The 12,620-nt window shown below is 36.6% G+C and overlaps 2 protein-coding genes across 4 annotated transcripts in view; one reads left to right on the forward strand and one right to left on the reverse strand.

Moving 5' to 3' along the window:
• The first annotated feature begins 30 nt into the window (after nt 1–30).
• Nucleotides 31–12,620, forward strand: part of C11H12orf60 (chromosome 11 C12orf60 homolog) — a 99,093-nt gene continuing 86,503 nt past the window's right edge. Inside the window, exons 1-2 of one of the 3 annotated variants that reach the window (XM_025401553.1) lie at nt 31–207; nt 2,092–2,094. The gene's annotated coding sequence lies outside the window, so the exon portion shown is untranslated. Of the gene's footprint in view, nt 208–538; nt 781–2,091; nt 2,095–12,620 lie in introns of those variants that run through there. The other 2 variants (XR_003121756.1, XM_025401554.1) reach the window with 2 other exon arrangements.
• On the reverse strand, nt 1,292–10,024 carry SMCO3 (single-pass membrane protein with coiled-coil domains 3). The gene is made up of 2 exons (XM_025401556.1): nt 9,936–10,024; nt 1,292–3,162 (listed from the first exon to the last, which is right to left on the reverse strand). Exon 2 carries the CDS (start codon nt 3,144–3,146, stop codon nt 2,469–2,471), a length of 678 nt encoding a protein of 225 aa, XP_025257341.1. The 5' UTR covers nt 3,147–3,162; nt 9,936–10,024; the 3' UTR covers nt 1,292–2,468.

Below are 12,620 nucleotides of genomic sequence, written 5' to 3' on the forward strand. Positions count from 1 at the left end.
GCCCTAGAACCATAGAGAATACTCAAGAATTCCAGGACCAGAGTCTCTTCCGGTCCCATACAATACTCCATTGGTTGGTTGTCGGCTAAGAGCCCGCCTCATTGCGCTCATCTAGTACAATAGGAATTGAAAGAAGATAGCTGCTATCTGATTGGCTGACGGTCCTGTCTCTCAAGTTGGAGGCATTCTGACCTAGTTGCTGGGGGCGTAATGCGTTGACCTATCCGAGAACGGTACATTCTGCAGATGCAGAAGCGTTCCGCGTTTTGGGTCTCTTGGAATTACGTTAGTTTTTGGATTTTTATGTTTCTTATGACGCAAGCAGGTGCGATCCTTTAGGGGTGTCTCCGTTTGTAAACGAATACCCAGATAACATTTGCTACTGAGTTTAATCCGCTTGTAAGCATCAGGTTATCCCATGTGGGCGTCTGGTACGTGTGGAAATTTAATAGACGCGCAGAAGAGAACATTTGTAGACCACCTGAACAAATAAATCAGCACCCGTATTAGAGTCGCAAATTGCTTAACGGGCGGTGATTTATTATTTATTAGTAGTGTTCTGAAGAAGAAATACGGGGGTACATATGCAATCGGTTTTAAGTTTATGAGTGGCAAGGTTGATATATATTGGCCGTATTCCCTACTGGTCTATTCACCAGCCAAAAGTCCTCTATGATGTCACTCTACGTATGGGATTATTCACTTAACTCTAGCCTTTGCCCTTTCCTTACCTTCTATCCCCTCTTTCCCTGAGTCAGCCCCCACTTATTTCCCTTAAAGGTAAGTTTAAACATTTAAAAAACTATCTTAGAGGATACGCTTGGTTATTTCTAATCTTAACCAGACTCTCCCTTGTAGGAAGTCTATTCTTACCACCAGTTATAAATATTTCAAAATATTGTTGGAGATACATATTAATTTTTGGCAGAATCTTTAAACTGCCCTTGAAGGTAATATGATCGGTCCTATACCTAAACTTACCTTTGTGTTAGGAAATTCTTGATTTGATTTTAGACTGAATTTGAGTGTCGGAAAGCAATGACAAGATCTGGTAGGTTAAAGCTGATAAACCAGGTAACACATAAAAAAGAAAATAATCTTGAATTTTGAAGATGAACTAAGTTGTAATATTTTGCAACTTTTTAAAATTTTCTTCTTAACACCATATTAGTGGTCATAGTTTTGCAACTCATTTTGAAAAACAATGCGAGAAGAGAAAGATAAAACAAACTGTTTGTTGGAAATATTAAAGTCTTTCATGTAGCTAAAATTTTTCCTGTAGCTAATATTATTAAGATAGGCTGAGCAGTTTTTATTTCAATACATTTCTTGTACTTGGATGGGAGAATCAACTATAACAAACGCAGTCTGGCATCAACAGCATATTAATGATTTTGTCAGTATAGACTAAAAGAGTCCTCATGGGAATTACTTACTGGCAAAGGATTTAGAAAACAAACACATCTGCAGAGATTCAGCTGAACCATTAATAGGCCTCTATAGCCTTTGGCGTTTTCTAAAATCAGGTAATTAGTGAAATGGCCCACCTAATGCGTCGTGTATCAAAGGCAGCTGCCTCCTTTTTGCTAGTGTTGAAAATGAAATTATATTAATTTTTCTGAAAACATAATAAAGTATGACTTTCCTTTAAATGACAAATGCTTTGAGAGTAGTGACCTTCTATTATGCATGCTAAATGCATTTTATTCATGTGTAGCTGTGTTTTGCTTGCTTGTCTTTTAAATGTTTCAGTGTTTGAACATTCACTTGAGCGATATTTAATCATCACAATTGGTCAGGGTTGATTGCAGTTACAGAAACAGGACCTTGATGTTTTTAGTTTTGATTTTTACCATTTTCAAATCCATCCAGTTTACATTGTGTGATTAGTAGACTTTTACAGATCTGCTTCCTGTCCTAATTGAAGCAAATTGTTACAAATCATTTTTCAGTCTCTTCTAGTTTATGAAAAACAGATTTACTCTGATGGTCAAAAATATGATAGTATTTCTGTCTCATTTGAAGGCCTAGGGTTTGTGTCTAGGCAGAAGTTACTAAGTATGTTCCCTTATAACTAAATGATGTTTGAAGCTGGTGGTAGAAATGAAAGTCTCTGCAGTCAACGTAAAATTTAAGAATTTTAATGAAATTAGAAAAGGAAAAAGTAACCTCTATACTTGCTACTCTATGACAGCATATACCCCAATGTTGATCTGGTAGAGCAGGGTGTGAAAACATCCAGTGGGATAATTTTTTTTACCTTATAGCGTCTAGCACCAACTCATCCAGGCATTGGCTCTAAACTCATCTAGTCATCTAGTCTTGACATCCCCAATTTCCCTCTCCAAATTGTTTATCCTATTTAAGTCCATATTGGAAGCCTATAGAAGGTGAACCTAATCAAGGAAGCGAACACTGTTACTGAAAAGGAAGCAGAAAAACACTTCAGTGGCAAATAAGATGGCTGTTCATTTCATTTGGTGTTTCACTAGATTGATGACCTCAGTAATGGCATGATTATATTTTTCTGAGGCTGACTTGAATTCCACCAGATGCTTCTCATAACTTTTGATGGCTGCTTGAAGCTGTGTTTTTTCCACTGCTCCCAGGATGGCACGGACAATCATATCTATGCCAAGGCCAAGAACAGCAACTCCAATACTACCAAGGAGAGAAGCACCAATTTGAGCTAACACAGTGACCAACTTGTTAATTATGCCAGTTGTGATATTTGAGCCCACAAGTTTAACAGCGACTGCACTGGCTGCAGATGTAGCTTCTCCCAGGATGACCGAAATAACCTTTTGCACTATTGCAATTTTCTCTGTTTCCTTTTCCTTAATATCCTGAAGTTTTCTATAGAGGGTTGGCTCTAGCTTGTCTTTTAGTGCTTCATCAACCGTTTGCAATTCCTTTTGGATTTTCATAATGGCTTGGATGATGATATCACAGTTTTCTTTGATGGTCCCGTCTCTTTTCATCTCAATGGAGGCCAGCCTGCACCCCAAGTGCGTATTTAGAACCTCAGTCAGCTTATTGGTGACATCGAAGCTGTCAGATAAGCAATCAAGGAGCTGTTGGTGAAGACGATTTACTTCTTGCCGCCTCTTTGGGTTCTCTGGGTAAAGGAAGTCACTTTGGGCCATATTTCCAATATGATCGCTGAAAAATAAAATGGTAAATTTTTACTGAAAGTCTTAAAAAACATCTGCTAACTGCGTAGAAGGGACTAGGAAATCTTTTTCTTCATGCATAGCAAAGAAGCAAGATGCTGTGTAAGGAGAATTCCTCAGAACACTCAAGTTTTTTGTTTTTTTTTTTTTTAGAGATAGAGTCTCACTCTGTTACCCAGGCTGGAGTGCAGTGGCGTGATTTTAGCTCACTGCAACCTCTGCCTCCCAGGTTCTAGCAATTCTCCTGCCTCAGCCTCCTGTGTAGCTGGGATTACAGGCACACACCACCATGCCCAGCTAGTTTTTTGTATTTTAGTAGAGATGGGGTTTCACTGTGTTGCCCAGGCTGGTCTCCAACTCCTGAGCTCAGGCAGTCCACCCCCTTGGCCTCCCGAAGTGCTAGGATTACAGGCATGAGTCACTGTGCCCAGCCTCAGCAGGTTCTTTAAAACAGTTATTGTTACGAAATTTGGAGTCAGTGTATGGAAAATGTAGGCAACAGAATACAACCCTTTGATGGATAAATTAAGGTATTAGATTTTGTGGTGGTGGGAAATATTCATGTTTATCAGGCATCTGTTTATTAATAAGCATGATTATTTCTAGGTAATATTTAATAACTTTTATTTGAAACAGACCCCAATTTGAAATGCTTAGCTCTTGATTACTAGTGCTCCTTAGTTTCTCCAACCCCTAGTCATCACATTGACCATACCTACCGACTGATTTCTCTGAATTTACAGGGCTGTTTTTTTGTGTTTCAATACTTGGTTATTTTCACTTAAAATATTCAAATTACTTTATATTTCTCTACAGGCAAGTTATTTGTTTTCTAAACCTAAGGGATATCCAAAGGCAACATATATATCATGCTAGAATCTTTAAAAAATTTTTTTCTTGTGATAAGAGTATATATTCAAGACTCTTTGGATTAAAATTTCATGTGAGGAGAAGGTAGGAACTATAAATACAAAAATTAGCCAGGCGTGGTGGTGCACGCCTGTAATCCCAGCTACTCTGGAGACTGAGGCAGGAGAATCACTTGAACCGGAGGTGGAGGTTGCAGGGAGCCAAGATGGTGCCACTGCACTCCAGCCTGGGCAACACAGAGAGACTGTCTCAAAAAAAAAAAAGTAGTGAGAGTGCATCATAGAATGAATAAAATAACTTGACAGGAGACTTCAGCATTTGTTCTTTTGGCCCATGGTACCATTTAGAGAAAACAGTCATGTTCTTCTGTGTTTATTTGGGTGAAAAATCTAAATTTGAGCCAGTAAGAGCACGATGCTACTCAATATGCATACTTTGAGTAGCCTTTCTATGTGGCTGGCACTTTTTTTTAAAAATTAAACTCGAGAGAAAAGAGAGAAAAAATGGAGTTCTCTATCCATATCCATGTGGAATCTGGCACAGTCTCTTTTTAAGTAAACAACATCGTAATTAACTTGGACCCTATGTCTTCTAGCACCACAGTTCTTATTCTGCTTAAGGGAAACCTCAGAAGCATAGAATGAAGGAATGAAGATGTTTTTCTTTCAAGAAAGTAAACCTGAAAATAACATATTCTCCAAATCATATGGATATAATTTGGAAACGGAAAAGGGAAAATTTTTCTGAAATTGTTTAGAAACATAAATAACCATGTATGTTGTTAGATTTAGAAAAATGCACTGGAACCTCCTGGCAAAATAAACTACCATGGTCAGAAATTCATTTTTATCCTTGATTCAAATCCAGCACACATGCACATATATACAGGCAGGCACACGTGTAACAGACACACACTTCCACAAAACAATACTTAGAAAATCTCTAATCCAATTCCCTTTAAATAAATTGCTTGTTGAGGATCCAGTAAATATTCTCTAAACACACAATGGGTTGCAAACTGTAATTTGATAAGCACAGATTTGGACTTTGAATTTTATTTTTTCTTCTAGTAATTTTCCATTAAATGTTTGTCTTTTTTGACTCCCGGTTTTCAGATCTCATTATGAAGTGAAAACTCTAGTTTCTGACTGACAGGAGAAAATCAGCTATATTCCTCTTCAGACAGTTAGGCGAGAGGAGTTTCCTTATCCTGAAAAAGTTGAAAATATCTCTAGCAGCTATCATATGCCATTATATGAAGGCATAGTTTCCAGAAAAGGTGGGTGGTTTTATCTACCTCAAGATAAACCAATGGAGAAATGAACCTTCCTCCTGGATGGGAGGCAGAATGTTTCCAAGTGGTCGGCTCCTTTTCAGTTAACTCATTGTTTTAGCACAACTTCACAAATTAGTCGTAGAATGTTTCTGAAAGACTGAACAAGTGAGCCTTATTTTTTTCAGGAAAAAAAAAAAAAGAACTCTTCTCCCCCCGGTATTAAAACACCATAACCCAACAAAATAGTAAACAGTATGGTACAGGAACAAGAGTCAGTGAATTAATGGAACAAATTAGTCCCCAAAGCAGACTCTTCTATCCATTTAATAATAATAAATTGTAGACTCTCAAATCAATAATAATCAAAATTATTACTCCATAAATGGTCCTGAGTCATGGGCTAGACTTTGGAGTTAAAAATTAATAACAACGTTGCTAGTGTCATACATGTAGAAAATTAAATAATAGCTAGAAGAAAATGGATAATTTTCAAATATCTCTATGGAGGAAGACTTTATAAGCCTAAAACCAATGAAAAAAAAATCACATGCAAAAATTTGACTAATAACGATGGCCAATGTAAAAAGAACTGAAAACAAGCTGGGGGAAAATGCAAAAAAAGTACTGTTATTATTTTTAAGATGCAGTGACAATCTAATATATAAATGAGCAAACAACCCTGAACAGAGTACAAAAAAATAGTGTCTAATAAAATGGTGGGAAAAGTTCAGTCTTACTAGAAATCAAAGTGTAAGACACTGTATGTTTTCAACTACTAATGTGTTTCCTCCTTTTAAGTAGTCATGCTCTTGCACTTGCACTCTTACACTCTTCTTCATAGGATCTAGATATCAGTTCATGACTTTGTTCCAATAACGAGTTTGGCTAAGAAACGTTATGATGTGCTAAGAATTATGTTTCCCTTATAATGAAAAAGGACTTTTATTCTGAGTCAGACTTACCTTCCTAGCTTTTTTCCTAAGGGTAGGAAGTGGGGAGGGTTTTCTTCTGCTAACATATCTTCAGCAGGCCTGCCACCACACCTGCTCAGGTATGTCTGAGTTCCAGCTCTGAATACAGCTCCAGGTTATTTCTACACCCCAAATGAGATAAGGAGCACTGGGCAATTAGGAAGAGGAGAGGTGGGGATTGAAGGTGAAACCATTGAATTGTGTTTTGGATAGGTGAAGTTTGAAGAGCTTAGTGAAGAAGGCAATTATTAATTCATTAACAATTCGTCTAGTATGTTAGTACTGACCACGTGTAAGGTCATATGCTAGCACCACTCTGCAAACCATACAAAGATGAAAAAGACATGGTCCTTGCTTTTTTGGAATTTCTAATCTAGTTAGGAAGTTAAGACAGATTTGTAACTATAATGTCAAGTTGAAAGTAATATGTCGTACAAAATTAAAGGTATAGTTGGTATTTGACTTGTGCAAATCTGTTTTAAACAACCCATACTTTAATATATAATATATTGGCACTGTGGCCATATGGAGACATGTAGTCATCTAGTAAGGTTAACAATTTGTAAGCTTTCAAGTAGATATTCTTAAATATGTGCTTGACAGTTGAGGAGAGGTTGGGCACCACATGGAGAACCATAGTTGGTAGGGTGCAGTATTTTCATTATTGCTCTTAACAATTTAGTTCTGACTCCCAAAGCGATAACTCTACTCAGCAAAACAAAAGCCTTGCAATTACTTGGAGTCACCCTTCTTAAAGGTCAGAGTTGTTACTCATGCAAGCTTCAAGTGATATTTTACAAACAACCCATAATATTGTGCCCGAGAGGAGTTCTGTGCCATATATTTTCTCCATCTTATTCCATTTTCAGTGACGACCTGTCACTTTCAGAGATTGTGGCATCAGCAGCAAGTAGTATATTTAATCCAGCTCTGGTTACACCCATTCTATGGTAAGTTTGAACTTTTACATAATTTGAATTATCACATGATGGTGCTTCCTGTCAGTGAAAAATTCCACTTGGGGAATTACCATCCACTTTTGTACAGAGTTTATGCTACTATTTGAATATTTTACTGTAGTTATCCATGAAATGGGCTCTGTAGTGCCCTGGAGCAACTGCTGGGGAACTGCCAGCCAGCAGGTGGAGCTCTTGGTCTCTGGGACTCCCGTTTTTCACCTGGGCCTTTGCTGGACTGGAGCAGCTGTGCTTTCTCTTGCTCTTCACATGTGGGATCTGGGTAGGTAAAATTTTATTTGATGACAGAGTTCTGTTGCTAAAACAAAGTCTGGAAACTTTTGACTTGTTATTTTATTAAAAAATGACAAAAACATCTGAAAGTGCTGATGCCATTGATCAGCACACCTTATGAAATGAAAATAGAGACAGAGGTTAGCTTGAGATGGATGCTTACTGCACCTAACCTTGTCACTTTTTTTGAATTGAGAAGTCAACATTTAAGATTAAAGAGCATATAAGATATGGTAGAAATATACTGATAATTGTATCTAAAAGTTAAGGTTTATTTAATGACACCATACAGTTGTTTTAGTTTTTCAGAAAAGGAACCACCTTACAAAATGAAAATGTATTGATCGTCATATGTTCAAATAAAACTTTTTAGGATACTTCGTGAATAACAGTAGTGCGTTGACTGTCAAGTGCTAGTGAACTTGGAAATTAATATCAAGATGATTAGAGAAAGCTTCATGGATAATGCAATATATGATTTGTGCTTTGATAGATGGTATATTATGGAGAAATTAAAAGTGAATGGTTTGGTAAAACAAATAATTTTTTAATATATACTTATTACCAGTAATATATAAACTTTTTTAACTAGAGGAGAAAAAACACCCATAAACCTATCATTTTATTTTTTATTTTTGTTATTCCTTTTCAAAATTTGTTTATATGCATAAGTATCTTTACAAATTTGTCATAATAGTATAAGTAAAATTCATCATATTAATTTACTTAACACTTTACCCTATTTAGAGTTTTAAAAATATTTTATTGGTTGCATATACTATTCCCTATCTTTACCGTAGTTTAATAAATCCAAAATTGTTTCACTATCACAAATAATATTCTAATGAGCATCACGATACCCACAGATTTTTTTTACTCCATTATCTGGATTATTTCCTCAGCATAAATACCTAGAAGAATTACATAATTAGTGGCATAAGTAATGGGAATTAAATTTTTATTACTTTTGATCTGTATCGTAAACTGCATTCCAAAAGCTTTTTCTGTGCTACCCCAAATAAAGTTTTATAGTAGGATACTGGGTATCCTGCTGTAAATTTTTTACAATTTTTATTTTAGATTCAGGAGGTTCATATGCAAGTTTGTTGCCTGACTATACTGTGTGTTGCGGAGGTTTAGGGTGTGAATGATCCCATCATCCAGACACTAAGCATAGTGCTGGTATCTTTCCAAGCCAGAGATAGTCCTGCTTAAATATTATTGATTTGCGAAGTGTAAGGTTAAATTTCAAAAAGAGAAGTTCTTGCCTGTTTGGAAATACAAACTGAAAATGTTTACAATGAAATGAAATGGTCTCTGAGATTTGCTCACAAATCATCTGGAAAGAATAGTGGGGTAGGGTTACAGAGGAAAAAAGATTGGCCTTGTTTTGGTAATTTTTAAAGCTGAGTTATGGGTACATGGGAGTTTATTATATTATTGTCTCTACCTCTGTGTATGTTTGAACTTTTCTTATAATAACAATTAAAAAAGAAAGAAAGGAAAATATGACCCCGTCTAAACCTCTGATGTTTAGTCATTAGTGCTCTCTGAGGTTTTACGTTTCTTCTTGCTGTCACTTTTCTTCACTGTCCAAATGGGGTTTTGCCATCATGCACAGTTCCCTTATTTGGGAGTGTGGAAATAGGGTATAGGTAAAATCAGGAGCTTTTCAGGAGAAAATAACAGCTTCTAACTAGTTCTGAGTCTCCTTTAATTCAAATAAAACTGTGGCCTTTAATTAAAACAAAAATTGCTCATGATGTGATGATATACTTTCTGATATAAATTCTTTTAAAAAATGTTTCTGAGCAGAAAGAAGAATATTAAAGTCATTCATCAGCATTTATCAAGTGTTCACTGGTGAAGCCTCTACTGTATCCCTTGAGGCATTTGAAAAAGACAGTGTTCCTTGCCCTCAAGATGATAACGGCCTGTTTGGAGACACACAGCAAATGCTCAGAGACATTTAGATAGAACATAATTTATGAAAGTACTATAAGTACTATACATTAACCAGTATTGGATTCCACATTCATTCTTTTGTGGCATAGAAGGAAATGGTACTATCCATATAAACTTCACATGTTCACACAGGTATCATTTTATCCTTAATCCTTCTTAAAATTGATGTCTTTACTGCTTCTCTTCCACTCTGACTTAGTCAGTCCTAGAAATTGTTAATTTTCTTCCTTCTCTGCTGTCTTCAGAGAAGGCACCAGGGAAGGTTCCTTCCAAATCACAAGGAACATGTCATGGGATCCTCTTATAACAAAGCTGCTTTTTTTACTTTATTTTATTTATGGTTAGGATTCAAGACTGACAGGCTGTTTCAAATTCCTCCTCCTATTGAGAAACAGAGTATTATATCAATAGAAATATCCACGTTGCTTACCTTGCTGTGTTTCTGAGTTCCGTGGTCCCAGCAGTTGTTGAGGAGTATTGTTAACGTGCTTTTTCATCTGGTTTCCTCTGGATATTTCTGGTGGAATGTGATGACTTACAGACTTTGCTGGTCTCTGCTGGGTCCCTCTGCCTGTCTGGTTTATAGGCTATTTCTACGTGGCTTGGACCTCAGGATTCTTTTATCTCGTATTGATAAAAACTTAGTCTATGGTATTAAGTTATATAAATTGAAAGACTAATAGTGTGTAAAACTTATTTTTAAATTTCTGTTCTTTAATGGACTTTTTATTTTTGAGAAGTGCTATATAACTGAGCTAATTCAATTCAGTAGAGAAGATGGCTCTTTGATTGCAGCTCTCAGATTTTGGGGTTTTATCTTGTCAACTGTTCCAGATATTAAGTTTCTGTTAGCTTCTGTTGCATTTGTACCTCTCACTGTTGCTGATTATTTAAATTCTCAAGAGATATAAATGCAGTTACTTGCATCCAATTTTTTTTTTCTTTTCTTTCCAGCTAGGAGTTCTCCTCTTTATCACTCTTTCTCTTCCTATGTTGGTGAATTGTCTTGACAGTATAAAAACCTTGAAGTCCAACTCGAGTCTTTTCTCCGAAAGCTCAGATCAGAGTTTTCCCTGCTGCTTCTTCCGGCTTCTGTCTTCAGACCTGTTAATTCCTCCGCAGCAAAGACACCTGAGTCACAGGGAAATCACTCAGCCCCAGTGTAACTTAATGAAAGACAGCAGGCTTTACCCTCAGACAGTCCTGGTTTTGTGTACTCCAAGTACCACTTACTGGTCATGTAACCCTAAGAAAGTCACTTAGCCTCTCTAAGTTTTCCCATTGGTGTAATATGAGTATTAGTTAATAATTTATGGATTTTCAGAAGGTTTAAATGGGATAATGTTTATAAAGTAATTGCCATCGTGGCTGATATGTGGCAAAATCTTATGAAATGATAGCTATTCATATATTAACAACAGTATCTCCTGGTGGAGGGGAGAGGAGAATGGGTGGGTACAGGATACAGAATCAAAATGCCAGACAGGCAGACAGGAGACCTTAAAATCTAAAGATGCTGCCCAGTGATCCTAAAGAAGGGCTAAGTGGGGTCACTTTTCTACTTTTGTCCCAGTGGATCATCTTGCCTTGATGTATCCAGGGCCCCACCATGTACGGACGTGTGGCCAGTGTATCTGAACTAGGTATGGATGTTAAGTAGGATTTTAACAGATGTTTGGGGAGGATGGCGGTATAGAGGAGATAATACCGATGGAGGAAACACTGAGAGCAAAATTGTAGAACATTTTCAGGGAACAAAATCCGCCATGCTGGTGATACAAGGTGTAAGTGGGAGCAGTTAAGGGAACGTAAGTCATGGAAAATTGAAAACAGTTTGTAGATAGCCTTAAATGTCATGCTAGGAAATTGTATTTCATTCTGTAGGTAATAGTGAACCATTAAAAAAATTATTTTTATTATGGGGCAATATTTGGAGGTTTGGATTTCAGGAAGGGTACGTTATGTAAACTTGATTAGTAAGTATGGACAATAAAGCATGAGTCACCAATCCCATTACCTACAGTATATAGAAAAAATATGTCTGTCTCTTACCCTGTCTTAAAACAGGTGCGTTTTGTTTCTGAAGAGGCTATTGTTGAAGAGTACCATTTAACCCACTTGTTCCTAAGGTGTTTGTTTCTCTCCTATTTCTACCCTTCTTAACATTTATTGCCTACTCATCCACTCCTTTCTCTCCTACCACATAGTAGCCTAAGTGGAGTTGCCAAAATTAGGGATAAACAGTAACAACGCAAAAGAATTATTAGAGAAAAACTAGAAGCAATATTGACTTCATACGGAGCCCCCTCATCAACTTGAACTTCTTTTCTCTGCAATCAGTTTCTCAGGTTGAAAACCTGAACTTCTTAAATCTTTCTTGACTACTAAAGCCAGTATTGCCATCAAATCAATAGTCAGAACTGAACTGTAGGAAGGAGGCAAATTTTCTTAGTGTAGATCTTGGAGTCAGGGTGGTTTTAGGGAATCAGGAAGGCTGATTTGACAAGTTTCACTGCTGGATTGACAGTGGTGGGAAATGAGAGTGAAAGCAATAATATCTCCAAACTTATCTGCATGTAGCTCTCACTTGATAGTTTCTTTTATTTAGAATGCTTTATTTTCCCCTTTATTCTAAAGCTCATCCCCTTCTTTTCGTAAAAAACTCTGCTCAAAAAGCATATATTCCATGATCCTGAATAACCTGCCTGATTCAGTTATGATTGTTTCAACAATTCGCCAGCACTTACGAATGTTGCTCTTAAAAAAAAATCAAGCAAACCTAAAAATAATCACCTTTTTGACCCAATAGCCTCCTTTATCTCTCTTTTCACAGTTAGACTTCCCAATTGGGTAGTGTACATGCATTGCCTCTACTTCATTTTCTCCATCAATTTTCCAGTATTTATAATCTAGCTTCTGCACATATTCCTGCCTCTTGCAAAATTGCTTTTCTAGCATTGCCAATGACATTGTAATGAGTAAACATAATAATTTACAATGTTTATCATACTTGCAACATTTGAAATTGCTGATCAGGTCTTTACATTTTCTTTTTCTTTTCTTTTCTTTTATCTTTTTTTTGAGACAGAGTCTCACTCTGTTGCCCAGGCTGGAG

Source organism: Theropithecus gelada, chromosome 11, assembly GCF_003255815.1.
Source record: "Theropithecus gelada isolate Dixy chromosome 11, Tgel_1.0, whole genome shotgun sequence".
NCBI lineage: Eukaryota > Metazoa > Chordata > Mammalia > Primates > Cercopithecidae > Theropithecus > Theropithecus gelada.

What these genes read in the sequence shown, in the direction of transcription:
- SMCO3 (XM_025401556.1), bottom strand. Translation starts at nt 3,146, where the DNA reads ATGGCCCAAAGTGACTTCCTTTACCCAGAGAACCCAAAGAGGCGGCAA.